The following is a 22,520-nucleotide window of genomic DNA, read 5'->3' as shown; positions in this document are numbered from 1 at the left end:
GGACCAATCACAGCGCGGATCGGCGCGTTGCCATGGCGACGGGCGGGCCGGGGCCGCCTGGCGGGAAGCAGTGAGCGCTCCCGCCTTCTTCCGCCGGAGCCAATCACAGGGCGGAGCGATGAGGGAACCGGCCAATCACAGCGCGGATCGGCGCGTTGCCATGGCGACGGGCGGGCCGGGGCCGTCGTGGCGGGAAGCAGCGAGCGCTCCGTCCCCTCAGAGAACCCGGCGGACGCGAGGGACGTCCAGCGTCATCTCAGCGGTACCGCTGTGGGAGCGCCCCCGAGGAGCCCGGCGTCCTCCCCTGCCCGCTGCGGTACCATCTCCGGCTGCAGTGTGAGAAGGGAGGGACACTCCCCTCCACTGCCGGGCCTGAGGGGCCATCCCGCAGCCTCCACTGCCAGGCCTGAGGGGCCGTCCCACAGCCTCCACTGCCGGTCCTGAGGGGCCGTCCCACAGCCTCCACTGCCGGGCCTGAGGGGCCGTCCCACAGCCTCCACTGCCGGGCCTGAGGGGCCGTCCCACAGCCTCCACTGCCGGGCCTGAGGGGCCGTCCCACAGCCTCCACTGCCGGGCCTGAGGGGCCATCCCACAGCCTCGTCTGCTGGGCCTGAGGGACCATCCCACAGCTGGGCCTGAGGGGCCATCCAACAGCCTCCACTGCTGGTCCTGAGGGGCCATCCCACAGCCTCCACTGCTGGGCCTGAGGGACCATCCCACAGCCTCGTCTGCCGGGCCTGAGGGGCCATCCCACAGCCTGCACTGCCGGGCCTGAGGGGCCATCCCACAGCCTCCATTGCCGGGCCTGAGGGACCGTCCCACAGCCTCCACTGCTGGGCCTGAGGGGCCATCCCACAGCCTCCACTGCTGAGTCAGGGCCCATCCCATTGCTGGGCCTGAGGGCCCATCCCACAGCCTCCACTGCTGGGCCTGAAGGACCATCCCACAGCCTCCACTGCTGAGTCAGGGCCCATCCCAGTGTTGGGCCTGAGGGCCCATCCCAGTGTTGGGCCTGAGGGCCCATCCCACAGCCTCCACTACTGAGTCAGCCAGCCAGGGGCTGAACACCCTGCTCTGTCAGATGAGGACAGCTCGAGTTTGTTGGGACACACCCCGCTCCCAGGCTTTGCTTTTCAGGAAGCTGGCAGGAGCCTGAGCACAGGGAGAAGTGCAGCATTCAAACCCTCCCATGTATCCTCTCAGGAGGCTGACTCTTATGCTCACCGAGGTGAGCTGGGGCAGAGCTTGTTCTGCTCACAGCACTGGTTGCTCTCACCTCTGAAGCCTGTCCCTGTCTGGGAGGGTTTTCACCATCACTCCAACTGTGACACCCCTCAGGTGGAGGGACAGAGCTTGGGAATCAGCCAGGGACAGCTCACAAACTTCCTTTCAGATCCTTCCAGCCAAAACACAGCAAGACTGGAACAGTCCCATAACATTGGTGTTCTCCCAAGGCCTTCAGGGCACTTCATTCAAAAAGGAGATGTGACTGGCAGCCTCAGTGCTGGCAGTTCCCAGCGCTGACAGCAGCTGAAGGTGACTGGTGAGTGCTTGCTGCTTTCTTTGATGTGAGGGAGCTGTTCCAGAGGAGCCCCTCTCCCAGCACTGAGCTGGAACGGTGCAGTTTGTTCTTTGCTTCAGCTTTAAATACTCAGGTGTAAGCGTGCAGGGCTGGCTGTGTCCTGGCTGCTGAGCGTGGCAGCAGTCAAAGGGTGTCAGCCTTCACTTCCCCAAGTCCTCTGCTGATGAGTCAGCAGAGAAAACATCTTGTGAGTTTCTGCAGGCTAGGCTCTGACCTCGCCTAAGCAGCACGGTGCAGAGTGCCCTGTGTGAGCCTTGGTGTTAGTTTAACCTGTAGGCATTTGTGTTTAGCTGGGGTACACCTTTGTATTTCAGGCTTTTTCCCTGCTGGGTGAGGCGTCTCCTTCATGTGACATGTGGAATTGTTGGCTGAACCTGTTCACAGAAACAAGCACTTTGGTTTTTTGGAGACAGAACACTAAATGTTATTTCTGATGGTTTTCTTTTTGCCTGCTCAGCTGCCTTCCTTAACCAGACATGAAGGTTGAAGTTCGTGACATTGGACAACTGTGTCTTGGTCACTAAAATTAGGAAGAGTGTTCTTTTCCTAAGTTCAAGGTGACTTTTGAAATGTGCTCAGTGGCACTTAAACTAACGAATGGAAGGCTCTGTGCAGGGCAATCAGTGGCCTGGCAAAGCCAGGCAGGGGAAGGCCTAGGTAGAAGATTATAAACAGGCTCAATAGTGAGATTTAGCAGTTAACTCACAGCCTAAAGCTCATAGAAACCTGAATGAGATCTGTAAACTAAGCCAGTTGAGAAAGGGGGGAGAAGGTTCTACCTTGGGCTGCCTCAGAGAGGGCTGAGGGCAGAGCTGAGAGCTCAGGGTGTTGCCTCATGTGGACTTGCAGTTAACAAAGGTGCCATCCTTCAGTCCCAGCTCCTCTGAAGTGTCTTTGCTCCATTCATTCCAACGTTGCTGGCTCTGTGGAAGCAGCCTGTGCTTCCAGAAGAGTCAACCCATGCAAAATGAGAGATCTTACCCTACTGCAAGTTTAAAGAAGGAAGTGGGTTTTTTTCCCCCTTGATGTTTCCCATCCTGATTGTGCTTGGCTGTGTTCACTCAGGGTGAGTTTGATGTCACCACCTGACTGCTTTTGTGTCTTGTGCATCCTCCTACCTCCCTCAGAGTCACCACAGGTGTTATTCCAGTGGTTTAACTCCTGCAAGTGCTTCATCCCATGGCCTGAAGCGTTACAATGCCATTCTCCTACTGTCCTAATGGTAGGTTATTACTGTAAGGATAACTGGAACGTTGTCAGAAGCTGCCAGGCATCTCCTGAAGCTCTCACAAGCATCTCTTTGGGCAAACTTCATGCTCATATCTCACTGAGGCTGCTGCTTTGGGGCTAGCAGCTCTTGCACAGTGTTTCTGAGGTGAATGCCTGCTTGCTTTGCCTTTTAACAAGCTTCTCCTGGAGAAGTGGGATGGGGGAGGACTGTGTGCTGGCAGACCTTTTCTATCTGATGCTGAAAGAGTTCTGAGGCGTAGAACATCCTTCCCACAGGCTCGAAAGTCACATCCCAGTGCCTGTAGATGTACAGCAGGCTGGATAATCTTTCTCTCATCACCAAGGAAGCTTTCTGTGGGTTTGGGTTTTTTTTGTAGACATCAGATATCTTGTTGTCTTTCTTCCCTCTGCTGTTTCTGGTTTGGGAATCACCTTGGAAGGGGGGAAAGCCTGCTCTGAGGCAAAGCTGAAGGGCTGAGGTGAAGAGTCTGGCAAAAGCAGCTCTGTGATGGTCTCAAGCTTTGTTGTGAAAGAAGTTAAGGAAGTGGATGAGAGCTGTGAGGCACAGTTCAGAACCAAAGGAAAACAGTGCAGCTGTCATCCTGGATCATAGAATCACAGCAGTTTTGGTTGGAAAAGCCCTTGAAGCTCATCAAGTCCAACCATTCACCTGATACTGGCCAGCCCAGCACTGACCCATAGCCCTCAGCACCTCAGCCCCACGGCTTTGAGATCCCTCCAGCTCCCTTTGGCACTCCCCCAGCTCCCTGGGCAGCCTGGCACAGGGCTGACACCCCTCTCAGGGAAACAGTTCTGCCTCAGCTCCAGCCTCAACCTCCCCTGGGGCAACTTGAGCCCATTTCCTCTGGTCCTGTCACTTGTTACTGGACAGAAGAGACTAGTTCCCATCTCTCTCTAACCTCCTGTCAGAGTGCTGCTGGCTGCCCTCAGCCTCCTCCAGGCTCAACACCCCCATTCCCTCAGCCCCTCCCCAGCCCCCTTGTGCTCCAGCCCCTTCCCCAGCTCAGTGCCTGGCTCTGGCAATGCTGCAGCCCCTCAGTGTCCCTTTTTTACCCCAACTGTAGCTGGATTTAGTGTTTACTTTTCCACAGTTGCTGTGTGTTTGTCTAGTTCAACAGCTCTGCTGCTTCCCACAGGTCTTTAACACACAGCTGCAGCTGTTTACTCCCTTTTTCAGTGACAGGGCATTTTGGTCTCGCTGACCTTGGTGCTTTAACAGAGCAGATCTCGCTAATCAACCCTACAAAATGAGAAGAAAGGAGCCTGCTAACCAGAACCTTGCTGGGTCAAACCCAGGAGGGTTTGCCATTGCTGCAGGGGCTCCTCAGCTCAGGGTTGCCTTCCTCTCCTCGCTGTGCTGCAGGGGGACAACAGCTGAAGGTTTTGCTGCTGCCCACCCCGAGAGAAAAGGGGAGGTTCTCCTGAGCTGAAAAGCTTTCTGGCTCCTTCAGGACTTGCAGAGCTGGAGAAGCAGCACCTTGGGGGCCCTCCCGAGGTCGGCCCTGAGCCAGAGGCCAGTGCAGGGGAGGGAGCCCACTGCTGCCCCCCAGCCCAGCCAGGACAGGTCAGGCAGCAAGCAGAACCCAGGGCAGAGCCAAAGGCTCTGGTTTGACAAAGGAATTGCCTCTTCATCGAGGCTGCACACATCTGAGGAGTGTGGAGCCTCCTCTCCTGTCATACTTAGTGCTTTTGTGTCCTGTACTTTCACTTCAATGTTAAACTTGAGCTATTTGGTTTTGTTTTATACTTGAAGCTCTGGTGTTCTAGTCCTGTAGTTTGGTATCTGTACTTTGATCCTGCCAAGTCTTTTTGGATGTTGAAGCTTGGGTTAAAGGCCTGTTCACTTCACTTGTGGCTGCTGTGTCATTTCCAGGCCCTCTCCAACAGCTCACACAGGCAGGAGCTCGTCCCCCTCCCTGCCCCAAGGAGGAAGGAAACAGGGCCTGGCTGGAGGCAAGGCCTTTATCCACAGAGAACAAAGGATGAGGTTTATTTCTGATAAATGATGTCTCTTAGCAGACAGCATTCAGTTTATTGCACTACAGCACATCTGCAATACAGAGCTACAAGACATCATCAGAGGAGTTTTGTATTCTTCAGTGTAGCACTTCAGACCGGCACCAAGAGGCACTCGAAGAGGGGGACAGAGGGTGCAGGGAAGCAGCAAGCAGCCACCATCACCGTCCAGGATGCCCTGGAGCTTGCTTTCTCTAGCTGTTAGCACTGCAGGACCAAGCTGTCCCAGTGCTCCAGCTCCTGTCCAGGATCACCCCCCAGAGTTGTGGTGATGAAACGGGCACCTTAAGGCAACTGAGCATCACCCTTGCCAGTTGTGGTTTATCACCCCTCAGCGTTGGTGGAGCTGCAGGCAGCAGCACCATGAGCAGCCAGACCTAACACTAAGCAGCAGCAAGCCTGCTCTCCCTTGACAAACATCCCTAAGGTGGTCTAAAATCAAAAGCAGCTCAAAACAAGTAAGCCTTTAACTCCCTCCTTCACAAAGCAGACAGCAGGTCCTGGTGCTGTCCATCCCCCCTGTGCAGCACGAACAATACAAAGCTCTGGGTTCAGCCTTCGTGCGAGGGAGCCTGAGAGCAGAAGGAAGGAACCAGGGAAAGGGCTTTTGGTGGGTAAGAAGGGCTTTAACCAAAAGGGACGACCAAGAACCATCCCTTCTGCTGGTCTCCTTCCTTCTGTTCTGCCACTACCCAGGGGAGGAGAGTTGCTAACGGGGTAAAGCACGTTCTTGTCCGACACCTGCACAGAGATTTGGTGTTTGGTTGGGGTTGTTTGGTTTGGTTGGTTGCTTTTAGGCCTTCATGAGCGCTGCCACCACGGCCTTGGCGTTGAGGCTCCGCAGGTCACAGTAAGTCTGTCCCGTGCCAACGAAAACGATGGGTTTGCTCGTGATGTAGGTCATGGAGATGGCAGCACCCACCTGCCAGGGAGAACAGGGTCACAGCCCTCTCAAGGCAACCTGGTCAGAGCTTCAGCCTCCCCCTCACTGTCCAGCTCTGTCTGGCCACTGTTCTGCCTCAGCTTCAACCTCAACCTCCCCTGGGGCAACTTTAGCCCATTTCCACTGGTCCTCTCTTGTTATTCAGGAGCTGAGCCCGACCCCCAGCTCAATGCAGCCTCCTGTCAGGGAGCTGCAGAGAGTGCTACTGGCTGCCCTCAGCCTCCTCCAGGCTCAACACCTCCATTTCCTCAGCCCCTTCCCCAGCTCAGTGCCCGGCTCTGGCCACGCTGCAGCCCCTCAGTGTCCCTGTGGCAGTGAGGGGCCCAGCACTGACACAGCCCTGGAGCTGCAGCCTCCCCAGGGCCCAGCACAGGGGACAATCCCTGCCCTGCTCCTGCTGCCACCCCACTGCTGATCCCAGCCAGGCTGCCCTTGGCCTCCTTGCCCCCCTGGGCACGCTGCTGGCTCCTGTTCAGCCGCTGGCACCAGCCCCCCCAGGCACTTTCCCTCCAACAGTTTCCAGCCCCTCTGCCCCAGCCTGTGGCTGTGCCTGGGCTTGGGGAGGCCCAAAGGCAGGACCCAGCCCTTGGCCTTGTCCAACCTCATCCCATTGCCCTCAGCTCATGGCTCCAGCCTGCCCAGGGCCCTCTGCAGCCCCTTCCTGCCCTCACACAGATCTCTGCACCGGCCCACACTGGTGCCATCACCAAACTGACTGAGGGTGCCCTCCATGAGACCTCAGAGGCCTCCCACCTCATTTTCCACACACACATGGACATCAGGCTGCTAAATTGGGTTTAAATGGTTTAAAAACAAGACACAGTGTCTGTGACACGACAGGAGCTGGACAGGTCTCATCTGTTCCCCCTCTGATCACCAAGAGGGCCGTTTTGCCCGTGGCCTCCTTTACCTTGTCGTCGATGGTGTCGAACTTGGTGAGGACGATCCCGTCGATGAGCCGCGGTGTCTGGGCCATGGAGTGATCAGCCAGGGCCTTGTTGAACTTGACCTGAGGGAGAACACAGACCCAGGCAATGCATTTGTGGTGCAGCCCCTGTCCAAGTCTAACACAACCCAGAGAAACTGGGGCGTTTTTATTGCCCCCTCAGTCATTCAAGGCACAAAAGCCCGACGCTCACCAGCTGATCCACAGCCTCGTTGCCCACCAGCGCTTCTCCAACAAACAGGACCAGGTCGGGAGCGTTGACAGCGATGAGTTTGGCCAATGCTGTCATCAAGGGAGCGTTGTCCTGCATGCGGCCGGCCGTGTCCACCAGCACCACGTCAAAGCCCTGGTTCCGAGCTGAGAAGACACAGCCTTAGGAGCAGGAATGGTCCCCACAGACTGTCTCCCAGCACTGGCTCACAGAATCATTTGGGTTGGAAAAGCCCTTGAAGCTGCTGCAGTCCCAGCCCTGCCCTCACCCTGCCCGGTCCAGCACTGCCCCACAGCCTCAGCACCTCAGCTCCACGGCTTTGGGATCCCTCCAGGGCTGGGCACTGCCCCAGCTCCCTGGGCAGCCTGGCACAGGGCTGACACCCCTCTCAGGGAAACAGTTCTGCCTCAGCTCCAGCCTCAACCTCCCCTGGGGCAACTTCAGGTCAATTCCTTGTGTCATAGAATCACAGCTCGGTGGGGTTGGGAGGGACATTTAGAGTTCATCCAGCCCAACTCTACTGCAGAAGCAGCTCCCACCTAGATCAGGTCACACAGGAACGTGTGCAGGTGGGTCTTGAAGAGCTCCAAGGAAGGAGCCTCCACACCCTCCCTGGGCAGCCTGGGCCAGGGCTCCCTCACTGAAACACTCAAACAGCTTCTCCTTATGTTTCAATGGAACTGTTTGTGTTCCAGCTTCATCCCATCACCCCTTGTCCTATCACTGGAGACAACAAAAGCAAGTGCTGCCCCAAGCTCCTGACACCCACCAGTGAGATAGTTATAAATATTAATAAGATTCCTCCCTCAGTCTTATTACTGGAGAGAAGAGGCTGAACTCCAGCTCCCCTCAGCCTCCTGTCAGGGAGCTGCAGAGAGTGCTGCTGGCTGCCCTCAGCCTCCTCTTCTCCAGGCTCAACACCCCCATTCCCTCAGCCCCTCCCCAGCCCCTTGTGCTCCAGCCCCTTCCCCAGCTCAGTGCCCGGCTCTGGCCACGCTGCAGCCCCTCAGTGTCTTTCTTGTTCTGACGAGCCAGAAAGCTTCAGCCCCTACCATAAGCGATGGCCTCCATGGCGATGCCAGCAGCGTCCTTGCCGTAACCCTTCTCGTAGAGCTGCACCATGGGCCGGCCGCCGTGGCTCTCGGGAGGGTGCAGCGCGTTGAGGCGCCGGGTGTGTGTGCGGAGCTGCTCCACTGCGCCCGCCCGGAACGTGTCACACGCGGCGATGAGGACACTGAAACCATTCTCCATCAGCCAGAACGAGATCTGGGGGAAAACAACACCACAAGAACTCAGCAGCCACAGCTTGACCTCACAGGAGGTCAGACACCACAGCTCGGGCTTTACTGTGCCCTGGTGAGCCCACACCTGGGACAGTGCGTCCAGTTCTGGCCCCTCAGTTGCAGAAGGACAGGGAGCTGCTGGAGAGAGCTCAGCACAGGGACACAGAGATGCTGGAGTGGAGCATCTGCCTTGTGCTGAAAGGCTGAGGGAGCTGGGGCTCTGTAGCTTGGAGAAGAGGAGCCTGAGGGCTGAGCTCAGTCATGTTCCAAATGCATCAAGGGTGAGTGTGAGGAGGCTGGAGCCAGGCTGTGCTCAGGGATGGCCAATGACAGGACAATGGGGACAAGCTGGAACAGGAGAGGTTCCAAAGCAACACAAGGAAGAATTTCTTCCCTGTTGAGGTGAGGGAGCACTGGCAGGGGCTGCCCAGATGGGCTGTGGAGGCTCCTTCTCTGGAGACATTCCAACCCAGCTGGATGAGTCCCTGTGTGCCCTGCTCTAGGTGCTGCTGCTCTGGCAGGGGGCTGCACTAGATGAGCTTCCCAGCTCCCTCCCAACCCTTCAGATGCTGTGACCCTGTGATCAGCCCCAGAGAGCTGGGGGACAGTGACCCACCTTGGCCAGGTTGGTGGACTTGCCGACGCCGTTGACGCCGCAGAAGGTGACCACGTAGGGTCGGCGATGGCGCTGGGCGTCCATAACGTCCCTGAGGACGTCCACGCGGCGCTGGGGCTGCAGGATCTGCACCAGAGCTTCCTGCAGGGCCTGCTTCACCGTCGAGGTCACCGCTGGCAAGGAGGAGATGGAAAAAGATCTCAAACCCAGGCCAGGCTGCTGAGCCCCAAACCAGAAGCAGGAGGCCACGCAGCCACTTACTGGTGAACGTTCCCATCACCTTCCCTTCCAGTTTCTTGGCCACTGACTCGCAGAGCTGCACTGCAATCTCAGCTGCCACGTTTTTTGCTTCAAGAAGAGAGAGACAGTGAGGAGGCTTAGTGTGCCAAGAAGATGACATGCCCTGCACATCAGCATAAAGGCAAGGATGGAGTTGGTGTGGGGGCTCCCCACTGGATTAGACAGTTGCCCCTGTTTTGATGTCAAGTCATCCACTGCCATTCCAAGAACAGCCCAAACCCTGGCTGCTCCCCCCAGCGCTGATGGGACACAGGGAACCACCTCCAACTAACCCCATGCTTCCAGACATACCAATCAAGTGATCCTTCATCTTCTCCAGTACAGGGTCCATGTCCTCTCTTGTCAAGCTCTTGGAGCCCACCAGCCCCTTCAGCATGCCAAACATGCCCCCCAGACCACCTTTCTTGGTGCTGTGGAGAAGAGGAGGAGTTACCTTTAGCTTCAAGGAGCGGGTCATACGGGCCACACAACAGCCAGCCACAAGAGCCCACCATGCACGTGGCTGAAGCACAAGCTTCTCCCCACTGGTTAGACTGGAAGAGTAGTTACAGGAGAGAAATGAAGCAGCACCAAGCAGGTGCCTGTGGGAGCCTCTACCTGGGTTTGGAAGGGTTCTGAATAACCTTCTCCTCTTCAGCTTCATCGTCACTCTCGTACTCGAGGTCGTAGAGGCGGCCAGGCTCCCGATTCCGATCCCCCAGGGCCTGGGAGAGGAGGAAAGATGCTCCCTGAAGAATCTGCAGCAGCTTCCTGCCACCTCCCCCAACCTGCTCCTGCTGCCACAGGCGGCCATGAGGCTCCTGAGCAGCAGCAGAGGCAGCTCCACAGGGATCTCTGCCACAACCCCTTCCAGTCTGGAACTGGAGGAAATCCCTTTTAGGTGGCAAGTTTCGGTGCTGGGAGCTGCCACTCCCCTCTCTCACTCCCCCTCAGCCAGGCCTGGAACCCCAGCCTGCTGAGGCCAGCAGCACGCAGCCACCTGACTGTCGCTTACTGTGTCAGGGTCAAACTCCTCCACGGGACAAGCGTCAGCTCTGCCGTTGGTGGCGGAGTTGCTGTAATCGAGGACTTTGGCATTAGAGTTCCCCAAATCCCACACTCGGGGCTTCTTCCCCTTCTCCTTCTGTGCCTCAGGCTTGGGAGACCTGATGAAAGAAGAGACCAAAAAACCCCACTGTGTTTTGTTCAATCACCTCCTTAGGTGTGACGTTTCCAAACCTGCACAACCCAGGAGGGCACAAACTGACGCTAAACTTGGCTGGTTCAGGCTCTGGGGATGATTGATCTGAACTTTAACCCTGCACCAGCCCGTGGGGCCTCCAGCCAGGCACCACAGCACTACTGCCCTTTGCTTGTGCTGGGAAAGCCTCAGAGACGCTCTGTTATGTCTTTCTTCCTTCAAGAAACAAAAGGAAACGGGCTCAAGCTGCCCCAGGGGAGGTTGAGGTTGGAGCTGAGGCAGAACTGTTTCCCTGAGAGGGGTGTCAGCCCCTGTGCCAGGCTGCCCAGGGAGCTGGGGGAGTGCCCAGCCCTGGAGGGATCCCAAAGCTGAGGTGCTGAGAGCCATGGGGTAGTGCTGGGCTGGGCAGTGTTGGACTCCAGCAGCTTAAAGATCTTTTCTATCTGAAGCAACTGTCTGATTCTATGAAAAGATGTCTGTGTCTCCCAGCAGAGGGATCAGGCTCTAATCACACCTCCAGGATGCCCAGCACACCCTCTCCTGGTCTTTCCACCAACCAGAGAAACAAAGAAAGGAAAATAAAGTCCAGGAAAGCAAAAGCTGCCCTCCAGGAGCCCAACCAAAGGAAAGAGACTCAGCCACAGCTGAGGGTCACCGGGGAGAGCTGGTGTGAATCCCAGGGAGCCTGACCACGTCCTCATTTGCCCACCTGGATTTCTCCCCGGCTTTCATGTGTCTCTTAAAGAACTCCTCACGGTTCTTCTGCAGGATTTCATCCTTGGTCAGTTCCTCCTTCTCCCCAGCCGCAGGGGGCTGCCTGTCACCCGTGGCTGCTTTCCCAGGGGCCACGGCAGCTTCAGCTCCTGAGGGAAAAGATTGGAGATGAGGAAAAACATCTTCCTCTGAGACAGTTGTCAGAGATTGTCCCTCCCAGGCTGTCCTGGGAGCTGGGGGAGTGCCCAGCCCTGGAGGGATCCCCAAGCCGTGGAGCTGAGGTGCTGAGGCCGTGGGTCAGTGCTGGGCTGGGCAGGGTGAGGGCAGGGCTGGGACTGCAGCAGCTTTTAAAGCTCTTTTCCAACCAAAATCATTCTGTGATTCTATGAATCTCCACATCCACTTGTGTTCTTCCATGGAAGCTCTTGGCCCAAGCAGATCTGGCCCTTTTGGATTCTATCTCAAAGGTCATTTGGCTGCACCAAGACAAGGAGTCCTGATGTCTCATGATGGCAAGAGACAAGCCCTGGTACCATTGAGATCTTGCAGGGGTTAGAAGTGGAAAGATGCCCAGGAAGGTGGACACAATGTCATTTAGATTGGATTGGAGTGTCCAGCCCTGGAGGGATCCCAAAGCCGTGGAGCTGAGGTGCTGAGGGCTATGGGGTAGTGCTGGGCTGGGCAGGGTGAGGGCTGGGCTGCGACTGCTGGAGCCTAAAAGTCTTCTCCAATCAACGTGACACGAGCTCAGCCCCATGTCTGGATGCCAAGGGAGGCCTGGGCAGGCTCAGGCTGGGACACAGAGCTCTGCAGTGTTAATTTCCCTCCCCTTTAACCATTGCCATCAACTCACCTTCTTTTTTAGAACCTTTGTTCTTCTTGTTCTTGACTTTCTCCTTTGGTTTCTCCCCTCGGGTTTCTATCATACACCTGACAGTCTTCTGGGACTTCTGAGACTGCTCAAATGTCTTCATGACCACGGGAGCTCGGACTCTGCTGCTCTCCTCAGCATCCCTGCGGGGAGGCGGCGCGTCAGCCTCACTCCAACCCTGCCCTCCCACACCCCCTTCCCCTGCTCAGAACAGCAGCTTGGAGAGAAAGAAAGCAAAGAAGGCAAACAAATGAGGCTTTGCTACCGCAGGAGGCGCATGAAGTCGGCCTTAAAGTCAAAGGTGCCATTTAGGAGGCCCAGGGTGCCCTTCTGCTGGAACTCGTTGCGATACTTGTCCCTGAACTCCTTGTGCACGTCGTCTATCAACTTGTCAACATAGGTGAGAGTCAGGATCTTCTGAAAGCCCACCTGCAACCAAGCACAGTACAAAGATGTTCCTCTTTCGGCTTCTCTGATTGCAGCAAGGAAGTGAAAACCTCTCTTCAGCTTCAGGTTACATGTTCTAGTCTGACTTCTCGAGCTTTTAATGTTCATGTGTTTATTCTTTACTCTCTAGGGCAGGAGGAAACGGCTCCAGTTGCCCCAGGGGAGGTTGAGGCTGGAGCTGAGGCAGAACTGTTTCCCTGAGAGGGGTGTCAGCCCTGTGCCAGGCTGCCCAGGGAGCTGGGGGAGTGCCCAGCCCTGGAGGGATCCCAAAGCCGTGGAGCTGAGGTGCTGAGGGCTGTGGGGTGGTGCTGGGATTGGAAGAGTGAAGCCAGGGCTGGGACTCCAGGAGCTTCAAGGCCTTTGCCAACCCAAATGTGGCTCTGCTCTAAAAAAAAGAAGGGGATGAAAACTAACAAAGCACAGTCCAGAGTCTTGTTTAAAAAGGTGACACCAATAAAAACAGGTTTCCTGGTAACAGGGAGACGCTGCTGATTTCACCTTATCTTTAGGCACACAGTGAAGGTTGTGTGGATTTACAGAGATAAGCTACAGGGAGGCTGAAAGGCAGAGCAGTGAAACAGTTCCTGAAGTGTGAGGGGGTGAGATCTTTTGAGCTTTCTAAATAGATCTGGCCCAAGTAAGGAGTTTTATTAGGATGTGGCTGCCTGTACAGCTTCTATTTAGTATCACAGAATGGTGGAGGTTGGATGGGACCTCTTAGAGATTATTGAGCCCAAGCCCCTGCTACAGCAGGTTCCCCTGGCTCAGGGGGCACAGGAACGTGTCCAGGTGGGTTTGGAAACATCCAGAGGAGGAACCTCCACACCCTCCCTGGGCAGCCTGGGCCAGGGCTCCCTCACCTCACACTGAAAGTTTCTCATTGTGTTTAAATGGAACCTTTTGTGTTCCAGCTTGTGCCCATCACCCCGTCCTGTCCCTGGAAACAACAGTAAAAGGTGCTGCCCCATTCTCTTGACAGTCACCCTTTAAGTAAGTGTCAATGAGGTGCCCCCAGTTTGAGGCTTGATGAGCTTTAATCCTATCACAGATGATTAAAACGAGTTGTTACTGCAGCCCTGTGTGACACAGACATTCACATGCACCCACTGAGCCCCTGCCATGGGAGCTGGAAGCCTGGGCACCCCCCAGCCACGCTCTCCAGAGCCAGAGAGATGAACCATCCAACCTCCTCACCCCCAGCCAAAGCCCTGAGCCTGGAGGAGATACCCCAGTTCTGGGAGCTGAGCTTCAGCCCTGTACACAATTAAAAGCACCCACTGCCTTAAAGCACCATGACCTGATAACAATTACCCCTATTTTCAGACCAGAGAAGTAAAAACTGTCTTCGAGACCCTCCTGGCCATGTTCCTGTGTGACCTGATCTAGGTGGGAGCTTCTTCTGCAAGGAGTTGGGCTGGATGAGCTCTAAAGGTCCCGTCCAACCCCCACCATGCTGGGATTCTGTGATTAACAACTGATCCCCATTGTTTCCCCACAGGCTCTGGCTGCCCCACGTCAGCATTGGCAGCTGCTGGCACAGGAGGAGGAGAAAGAGGAAGAAAGCAACATGCCAGGAAAAACTCTCACATTACCCACTCAGGAGCCCGCTGGATTTCAGGGGAGCCTCAGCCCTGTGGGGAAGGTACTAAAACACCCCATTTCTAAAGGCAATGCCCTCCACCTCCCTTGGGGTTTTGGGGAACCAGGAGAGGGGGGGATGGGGGTCACTTACCACAAACACCAGCTCAAACTCATTGTCCAGTTTGTACTTGAGTGTGAGGGCTTCATGGGTGAAGGAGTCGCTGCCGCCTCGCTCCTAAGGCAGAGCAGCCGTTGGAAGGGGGGTGTCAGCAGCGAGGAGACCCCCCCCGCACCATCCCTGTCCCCCTACCCCCCAAAAAAACAAGCCAGCACCCTTTACAGCTGCTCCTCCCCCGAGAAGGAGCCTCCACACCCTCTCTGGGCAGCCTGGGCCAGGGCTCCCTCACCTCAGCACCGAAGGAGTTCCTCCTTAATATGTGAGGACCCTCCCCGGGCTGGTGGGTCCCACCCTCGCCCCACGGATGGCCTCAGCCACATCCTCCCCTCTCCCAGCAGCAGGTGGTCTCACCCATATCCCCCGCACCAACCCCACATCATCCCCCAACACCAACCCCACATCATCCCCCGCACCAACCCCACATCATCCCCCAACACCAACCCCACATCATCCCCTAACACCAACCCCACATCATCCCCTAACACCAACCCCACATCATCCCCCCGCACCAACCCCACATCATCCCCTAACACCAACCCCACATCATCCCCTAATACCATCCCCACATCATCCCCCCGCACCAGCCCCACATCATCCCCTAACACCAACCCCACATCATCCCCCGCACCAGCCCCACATCATCCCCTAACACCAACCCCACATCATCCCCTAATACCATCCCCACATCATCCCCCCGCACCAACCCCACATCATCCCCTAACACCAACCCCACATCATCCCCTAATACCATCCCCACATCATCCCCCCGCACCAGCCCCACATCATCCCCTAACACCAACCCCACATCATCCCCCGCACCAGCCCCACATCATCCCCTAACACCAACCCCACATCATCCCCCCGCACCAACCCCACATCATCCCCCGCATCAACCCCACATCATCCCCCGCACCAGCCCCACATCATCCCCTAACACCAACCCCACATCATCCCCCCGCACCAACCCCACATCATCCCCCGCACCAACCCCACATCACCCCCACACACCAACCCCACATCATCCCCCCCAGCACCAACCCCACATCATCCCCCGCACCAACCCCACATCATCCCCCGCACCAACCCCACATCACCCCCACACACCAACCCCACATCATCCCCCCGCATCAACCCCACATCATCCCCCAACACCAACCCCACATCATCCCCCAACACCAACCCCACATCATCCCCCAACACCAGCCCCACATCATCCCCCCCGCACCAACCCCACATCATCCCCCAACACCAACCCCACATCACCCCCACACACCAACCCCACATCATCCCCCCCAGCACCAACCCCACATCATCCCCCGCACCAACCCCACATCATCCCCTAACACCAACCCCACATCAGCCCCCCGCACCAACCCCACATCAGGCCCCCGCACCAACCCCACATCATCCCCGGCACCAATCCCACATCATCCCCTAACACCAACCCCACATCATCCCCCCGCACCAACCCCACATCATCCCCCCGCACCAACCCCACATCACCCCCACATCATCCCCCCGCACCAACCCCACATCATCCCCCACACCGGTGCCCGCGGCCCCGCCACGCAGGGGGTCCCAGAGCCCTCCCCAAGCGGCCCGGCCACCCGTCCGGCGGGTGTCTGCCCCTCATCGCCCCACCACAGCCGTCCCGGCCCAAGCACCGCTTCCCCAGCGCTGCCCCGGACCTGCAGGAGGACGGAGCGGATGAGGGCGTTGACGGGAGCGGTGGCGGCGGGCCCGCGGACTCCCTGGAAGCACCAGAGGACGAGGCCGCCCTTGCTGAAGATGGTGAAGAAGTCGAGCATGGCGGCGGCGGCGGCGCCGGGCCCGGCTCCGGCTCCGCGCACACGTCACGCCGCCCCCGGCACGCGTTTCCGCTTCCGCTTCCGCCGCCGCGCCCGCTCATTGGCCGGGACGCCCCGGGCGAACGGCTGGCCAATGGCGAGGAGGGGGCGGAGGCGCGGGGGCGTGGCCAGCGGAGGGGGCGTGGCCAGCGGAGGGGGCGTGGCCAGACGCGATGTTGCGGTGGGCGCGCGCGCTGCGCTCCCGCAGCGGCCGGCGGAGCCCCCCGGGGCCGGCAGCGGGGGCAGCCCCGGACAGACCCCTCCGGACCGCCGCCCCGCTCGCCTCCGACTTCTTCCGCGGTGAGAACCGCGCGGGGGACCGGGGGGACGACGCGGAGCAGGGAGGCCGTGGGGATTTGGGGGGGTCCCGGGGTGGGGGATGGTGGTGGGAAAGGGGTTAATTGGCTGGAGGGGGTGTCGTGGGAGGGGGAATGGTTGTGGGGAAAGGGTTAAATGCGTGGCGGGGTCGCTGGAGGGGAATGGTGGTGGGAAAGGGGTTAAATGGGTGAGGGGCTCCCAGGGAACGTGGGGTGTCCCGGGGGGAAGGATGGTGGTGGGAAACGAGTTAAAGGGGTGAGGGGGTCGCAGGGAACGGGGAGGGTCCCGGGGGAGGAATGGTTGTGGGAAAGGGGTTAAATGTCTGGGAGGGGTCGCAGGGAATGGGGTAGATTATTGGCGGGGGGGGCCTCTGGGTGGAAGGTCCTAGGGGCGATGAGGAGGGGGTCCCAGAGGGGATGCCAGAGGGTACTGGGGGAGGGAAGAGGAGAGTCGGGAGTCCCAGAGGACGGGGGGAGAGGGTCTTGGGGGGGTCCCAGAGCAGACTTGTGGAGGGTCCCAGGGGACTGGCACGGGAGTTTCTGAAGGGTCCTGGGGATTCCAGGGGGTCCTAGAGAGCCCTGAGAGGGCAGGTGGGGAACTGGAATTGGGTAGGAGGGATTTGGGAGGGTTCCAGAGGGGGCGTTGGGAGATGCAAAGGGGACTGGGGGGGTCCCCACAGGGGACTCGGGGGGGTCGATCCATGAGGGTCCTGAGACCTTGCAGCTTTTCACCTCCCCCTCAAAAATGCACCAATAGAGCTCGGGCCATATTTGAAGCACATGGCTCAGACTCTGAAGGAGCAGCTGCCGACGCTGGGGGGGATGGGGGGAGGCTGGACCCCCCCGGGAAGCCCCTCCGGCTCACACCCCCCCGAAGAAGCCGACGTGGTGGTGGTGGGGGGCGGCGTGGTGGGCTGGTCCGTGGCGTACTGGCTGAAGGCTCTGGAGCGCCGGCGCTACGGCATGAAGGTGCTGGTGGTGGAGCGGGACCCCACGGTGAGACACTCCCCCTGCTGGGGCGGGGCACGGCCCCGGGGACATCCCCCGTGTTCACCTGGGGAGGGGATTCTCTGTTTCAGTATTCCCAGGCCTCCACGGTGCTGTCGGTGGGGGGCATCCGGCAGCAGTTCTCCCTGCCCGAGAACATCCGCATGTCCCGTTTCTCTGCCGCCTTCCTGCGCAACATCAACGTACGGGAGCTTCTTCTGGGGAGGTTCTTTGAAGGGGAAGGGTCATCCCCTCCCCTCAGCTCCCCAGGACGCCCCAACTCTTCCATTACAGGAGCACCTTGGGGTGCTGAACGAGCCCCCCATCGACATCCAGTTCCAGCCCTCGGGGTACCTTTTCCTCGCCTCTCCACAGAACGCTGCTGTGCTGGAGGCCACAGTCCAGCTCCAGAGGTGACACACACACACACAACCCCTCCCCCTGGGGTGTTTCTTTGGAGGGCTGTCCCATGCTGACCCCCTGCCCTGTGCATGCTGGCTGTCCCCAGGGAGGAAGGGGCGCAGGTTGCCCTGTTGTCTCCCACCCAGCTGAAGGAAAAGTTCCCCTGGATGGACACGGAGGACGTGGCTGTGGGGTCCTATGGTATGAGGGGAGGGGGTGTGGGGATCTTCCCTCAACACCATCCCTGCTGCCAGCCTCTTTCATCCTCACTTGGTTTGGGGAAGGGAAGGGCCAGCCCCACTTAAGCTGGGGGGGTGTTTTTGAGGGGAAGGGCTGGGGGAGGGTCACAGAGCGGTGCCCCCTCCCCACGTGTGTTTTCACCCCTCCCTGGCCAGGTCTGGAGGATGAAGGCTGGTTCGACCCCTGGACCCTCCTCAATGCTTTCAAGCGCAAAGCCATGTCCCTGGGGGTCTGCAGCTGCACTGGGGAGGTAAAAGGTGAGCTGAGAGGGGAACAAAACCTTGGGTACCCAGCTCCCCACCAGCGGGATCGCCCCTATCTCACACCAAAGCCACCAAATAACCCCACTCCAGGCTTCGTCACCTCGGCTGAGGACACGGCCCCACGGCAGGGAACGGCAGGCACGGCTCGCATCAAATACGTCCATGTGAGTGCAGCTGCTTCCCCTGAGAGCCCCTGTGCTGCTGGCACTGGCTGGGAGGGGAGGGGAGAGCAGCACATGTCATCTACCTTGGCTTCAGCAAGGCTTTGGACACTGTCTGCCACAACATCCTCATCAGAAAGCTCAGGCAGTGTGGCTGGGATGAGTGGAGGTGAGGTGGATGGAGAGCTGCTGAGTGACAGAGCCCAGAGGGTGGGGATCAATGGCACAGAGTCGAGTTGGAGCCCTGTGGCCAGTGGAGTTGCACAAGGATGGGTTCTGGGGCCAGTCTTGCTCAACATCTTCATCATTGACCTGGGTGAGGGGACAGAGAGACCGCCAGCGAGTTCCCTGCTGGCACCAAACTGGGAGCACTGGCTGATTGCCCAGAGGCTGAGCTGCCAGGCAGTGAGAGCTGGGCAGGCTGAGAGCTGGGCATAGAGGGAGCTGCTGAGGTTCAACCAGGGCAAGGGCAGAGTCCTGCAGCTGGGGAGGAACAACCCCCTGGGCCAGCACAGGCTGGGGGTGACCTGCTGGAGAGCAGCTCCAGGAGAGGGACCTGGCAGTGCTGGCTGAGAAGAAACTGCCCCTGAGCAGCAACGTGGGCTCGTGGGCAAGAAGCCAACGGCAGCCTGGGGGCATCCAGCAGAGTGTGGGCAGCAGGGCCAGGGAGCTTCTGCTCCCCTTTGCTCTGCTCTGCCACAGCTGCTGAGGCCTCAGCTGGAGTCCTGTGGCCAGTTGTGGGCTCCCCAGCTGCAGAGGGACAGGGAAGTGCTGCAGAGAGGCCAGTGCAGGGCTGCCAAGATGCTCAGGGCACTGGAGCATCTTCCTTGTGAGGAAAGGCTGCGGGACCTGGGGCTGGTCAGGCTGGAGGAGACTGAGGGGGGAGCTCAGCAATAGTTACAAATATCTCACTGGTGGGTGTCAGGAGGTTGGGGCAGCACTTTTTTCTCTGGTGTCTCCACTGACAGCACAAGGGGTGATGGGATGAAGCTGGAACACAAAAAGTTCCACTTAAACCCAGGGAGAAAGTCCTTTGGTGCTGAGGTGAGCCCTGGCCCAGGCTGCCCAGGGAGGGTGTGGAGGCTCCTTCTCAGGAGGTTTCCAACCCCACCTGGACACGTTCCTGTGCTCCCTGAGCCAGGGGAACCTGCTGTAGCAGGGGGTTGTGCTGGGTGAGCTCTGCAGGGCTCTTCCAGCCCCCACCACTCCGTGATTCTGTGATTCTATGTGTCCTCCCAACGTGAAGCCGTGGGATTCCCACGGGTGTCTGTGGGAGCCCTTGCCCTGTGTTGCCCTGCCCAGGTGCACATGCAGGACAGCCTGGAGTACCAGCCGGTCACCTGCGCCATCGTGATCAACACGGCCGGCGCCTGGGCTGGGAAGCTGCTGGAGGCAAAGGGGCTGCCCAGGTGGCTGTGCCAGCCCCCCCTGCCCATCCAGCCCAGGAAAAGGTGAGCTGGGGGAGGGGCTCTTTCTCTGGCTTGTGGGTGAACCTCTTGATGCTTTCTTCGAGGGCCAGGGGGCACATCCTGCACGCAGCCCCTGTCCGAGCTGCCAGGGAGTGATGCAAATCCCTCCACGCTATTTTTGGGGGGGGGAGGTGGACACATCTTGGCAGTGCAGCCTGAACCCCTGTATTTTGGGGGGTTGCTCCCCTCTGATCCTACAGGTACGTGTACACCTGGCACTGTCCCCACGGCCCTGGCTTTTCCTCCCCTTTCTTCGTCGACACCACTGGCGCCTATTTTCGCCCCGACGGCAGCGCCGGCAACTACCTGGGCAGCATGAGCCCCTCTGAGGTGAGCCCACAGCTGGAGGAGGGGGTTCCCCATCTTATCTCCCCCCCTCCCTCCCAGTGTGTTGGAATGGTTTTTTAACCTCCCTTATAATGTACTTAGAACCACAGAATGACAGAATGGTGGGGGTTGGAAGGGCCCTGCAGAGCTCATCCAGCTCAACCCCCTGCTACAGCAGGTTCCCCTGGCTCAGGGGGCACAGGAACGTGTCCAGGTGGGGTTGGAAACCTCCTGAGAAGGAGCCTCCACACCCTCCCTGGGCAGCCTGGGCCAGGGCTCACCTCAGCACCAAAGGACTTGCTCCTTGTGTTTAAATGGAACCTTTTGTGTTCCAGCTTCATCCCATCACCCCTTGTCCTGTCACTGCATACAAGAGAAACAAGTGCTGCCCAAACCTCCTGACACCCACCAGTGAGACATTTGTAAATGTTAATGAGCTCCTCCCTCAGTCTCCTCCAGACTAAACACAGAATCACAGCATCTCAAGGGTTGGGAGGGACCTGCAAAGCTCATCCAGTGCAGCCCCCTGCCAGAGCAGCAGCACCTAGAGCAGGGCACACAGGGACTCATCCAGCTGGGTTGGAATGTCTCCAGAGAAGGAGCCTCCACAGCCCATCTGGGCAGCCCCTGCCAGTGCTCCCTCACCTCAGCAGGGAACAAGTTTCCCCTTGTGTTGCTTTGGAACCTCTTCTGTTGCAGCTTGTTGCCCCTTGTCCTGTCCTTGGCCATCCCTGAGCACAGCCTGGCTCCAGCCTCCTCACACCCACCCTTGATGCATTTGGAACATGACTGAGCTCAGCCCTCAGGCTCCTCTTCTCCAAGCTGCAGAGCCCCAGCTCCCTCAGCCTTTCAGCACACGGACTCCCCACTGCTCTGACCGTCAGTATTTGTTCGTTTCCAGGAGGAGGAGCCAGACCCCAGCGATCTCTCTGTGGATCACGAGTTTTTCCAGGAGCAGATCTGGCCTCGGCTGGCTCGGCGCGTCCCCGCCTTCGAATCCCTCCGTGTCCGGAGCTCCTGGGCGGGTTATTACGACTACAACTCCTTCGACCGTAACGCTGTGCTGGGCCGTCACCCCAGACTCGAAAACATGTTCCTAGCCGCGGGATTTAGCGGGCACGGCTTGCAGCACTCCCCTGCTGCCGGCAGAGCTGTGGCTGAGCTGGTGGTAAAAGGAGGTTACCAGAGCCTGGACCTGAGCCGCTTGGGATGGGGGAGGTTGGTGGAAGGAGAACCGCTGCAGGAGGCTGGGGTGGTGTGATGGAGATGGGGAGGGGGGGGAGGTGAGGTACAGCAGTGGGGAACCCCCCTCCCCAGGGCTGGAGGGTGAGGGAGGGAGCGGTGGTGTGTCCTGCTGGAATAAAAACAACAGAGGAGGAGTGTGCTGGTGGTTTGCAGTGAAAGGGGAGGTGTGGGGAGAGGAGGGGTCTCAGAGACGGGTGGCTGTTGCACTGAGGGGTTCATAGGGCTGGCACAAAGGCTGCACTCGCTGAGCTTAAAGGTCTGTGATTCTGATACCCCGAGTCTGCCCTCTCAGTCCCAGTGTGCCCATTATCCCTTGCCCCAGCTCCAGTTCCCCCTGCAGCCCCCCATCCCTTTCATCTCCCACCCCCAGGGTCATTATGTGCCCCTGCTCCCAGGCCCCCTGTCAGTGGCCCAGAGCCTCCTGTGACCCACAGTCCTGGCATCTGCAAAATCCCGCTTAGTGCTCTCATTTGCCCCCATTATCCCCACAGGACCCTCATTCCTCCCCCATTATCCCCCAGTGCCCCCCTTAGCCCCTCACTAGCCCTATTTCTCTCTTCAGTGCCCCTGTTAGCCCCCCACTACCTTCTGTTTCCCCTCTCAGTGTCCCTATTATCCTTCAGTACCCCCATTAGCCTCTCAGTGCCCCTATTACCCCCCCCGGTGCCCCCTCAGTGCTCCCATTACCCCCTCAGTGTCCCCATTAGCTCCCCACTACCCACTATTTCCCCCCCTCAGTGCCCCATTACTCTCCATTCCCCCCAATTACCCCTCAGTGACTCATTTCCCCCTCAGTACCCCATTACACCCATTACCCCTCAGTGCCCCATTATCACTCAGTGTCCCATTACCCCCCATTACCTCCCATTACCCCTCAGCGCCCCATTACCCCCGATTACCCCTCAGTGCCCCATTACCCCTCAGTGCCTCATTTCCCCCTCAGTACTCCATTACTCCCCATTACCCCTCGGTGCCCCATTATCCCCAGTTACCCCCCATTTCGCCTCAGTGTCCCCAATACCCCTCAGTGCCCCATTATCCCTCAGTGTCCAATTACCCCCATTACCCCTAAGCACCCCATTACCCCCATTACCCCTAAGCACCCCATTACCCCCACTACCCCCATTACCCCCCATTACCCCC

General features: G+C 58.6%; 2 protein-coding genes across 3 annotated transcripts; one reads left to right on the top strand and one right to left on the bottom strand.

The window, feature by feature from the left end:
* Positions 1-4,795: 4,795 nt before the first annotated feature.
* SRPRA (SRP receptor subunit alpha) lies at positions 4,796-15,981 on the bottom strand. Its single transcript, XM_062014254.1, has 14 exons — positions 15,808-15,981; positions 14,093-14,176; positions 12,179-12,342; positions 11,896-12,056; positions 11,038-11,191; positions 10,143-10,293; positions 9,746-9,852; positions 9,440-9,558; positions 9,110-9,196; positions 8,849-9,021; positions 8,002-8,215; positions 6,932-7,095; positions 6,703-6,801; positions 4,796-5,771 (listed from the first exon to the last, which is right to left on the bottom strand). The coding sequence occupies exons 1-14, from the start codon at positions 15,925-15,927 to the stop codon at positions 5,643-5,645; spliced, it is 1,926 nt and encodes a 641-aa protein (XP_061870238.1). The 5' UTR covers positions 15,928-15,981; the 3' UTR covers positions 4,796-5,642.
* Positions 15,982-16,128: 147 nt separating this feature from the next.
* On the top strand, positions 16,129-21,504 carry FOXRED1 (FAD dependent oxidoreductase domain containing 1). 2 transcript variants are annotated; one of them, XM_062014020.1, is made up of 10 exons: positions 16,129-16,266; positions 17,041-17,279; positions 17,363-17,473; positions 17,565-17,683; positions 17,779-17,873; positions 18,068-18,169; positions 18,266-18,339; positions 19,639-19,787; positions 20,006-20,135; positions 21,034-21,504. In XM_062014020.1, exons 1-10 carry the CDS (start codon positions 16,140-16,142, stop codon positions 21,391-21,393), a joined length of 1,506 nt encoding a protein of 501 aa, XP_061870004.1. In that variant the 5' UTR covers positions 16,129-16,139; the 3' UTR covers positions 21,394-21,504. The 2 variants fall into 2 exon arrangements, with proteins under 2 accessions (XP_061870004.1, XP_061870005.1); XM_062014021.1 differs by lacking the exons at positions 19,639-19,787; positions 20,006-20,135.
* Positions 21,505-22,520: the final 1,016 nt, after the last annotated feature.

This window comes from Colius striatus, chromosome 23 (genome assembly GCF_028858725.1).
Source record: "Colius striatus isolate bColStr4 chromosome 23, bColStr4.1.hap1, whole genome shotgun sequence".
Classification (NCBI taxonomy): domain Eukaryota; kingdom Metazoa; phylum Chordata; class Aves; order Coliiformes; family Coliidae; genus Colius; species Colius striatus.
Note: the sequence above shows the minus strand (reverse complement) of the source record. Positions and strands in the feature narration are given on the sequence as shown.

Coding starts and splice junctions, on each gene's coding strand:
- SRPRA (XM_062014254.1), bottom strand. CDS start 15,927: ATGCTCGACTTCTTCACCATCTTCAGCAAGGGCGGCCTCGTCCTCTGG. Junction 9,853..10,142: donor AGGAGTTTGACCCTGACACA/GTAAGCGACAGT, acceptor CTCCTCTCCCAG/GCCCTGGGGGATCGGAATCG. Junction 6,802..6,931: donor ACGAGGCTGTGGATCAGCTG/GTGAGCGTCGGG, acceptor GTTCTCCCTCAG/GTCAAGTTCAACAAGGCCCT.
- FOXRED1 (XM_062014020.1), top strand. CDS start 16,140: ATGTTGCGGTGGGCGCGCGCGCTGCGCTCCCGCAGCGGCCGGCGGAGC. Junction 17,280..17,362: donor TGGTGGAGCGGGACCCCACG/GTGAGACACTCC, acceptor TCTCTGTTTCAG/TATTCCCAGGCCTCCACGGT. Junction 18,170..18,265: donor CTGCACTGGGGAGGTAAAAG/GTGAGCTGAGAG, acceptor ACCCCACTCCAG/GCTTCGTCACCTCGGCTGAG.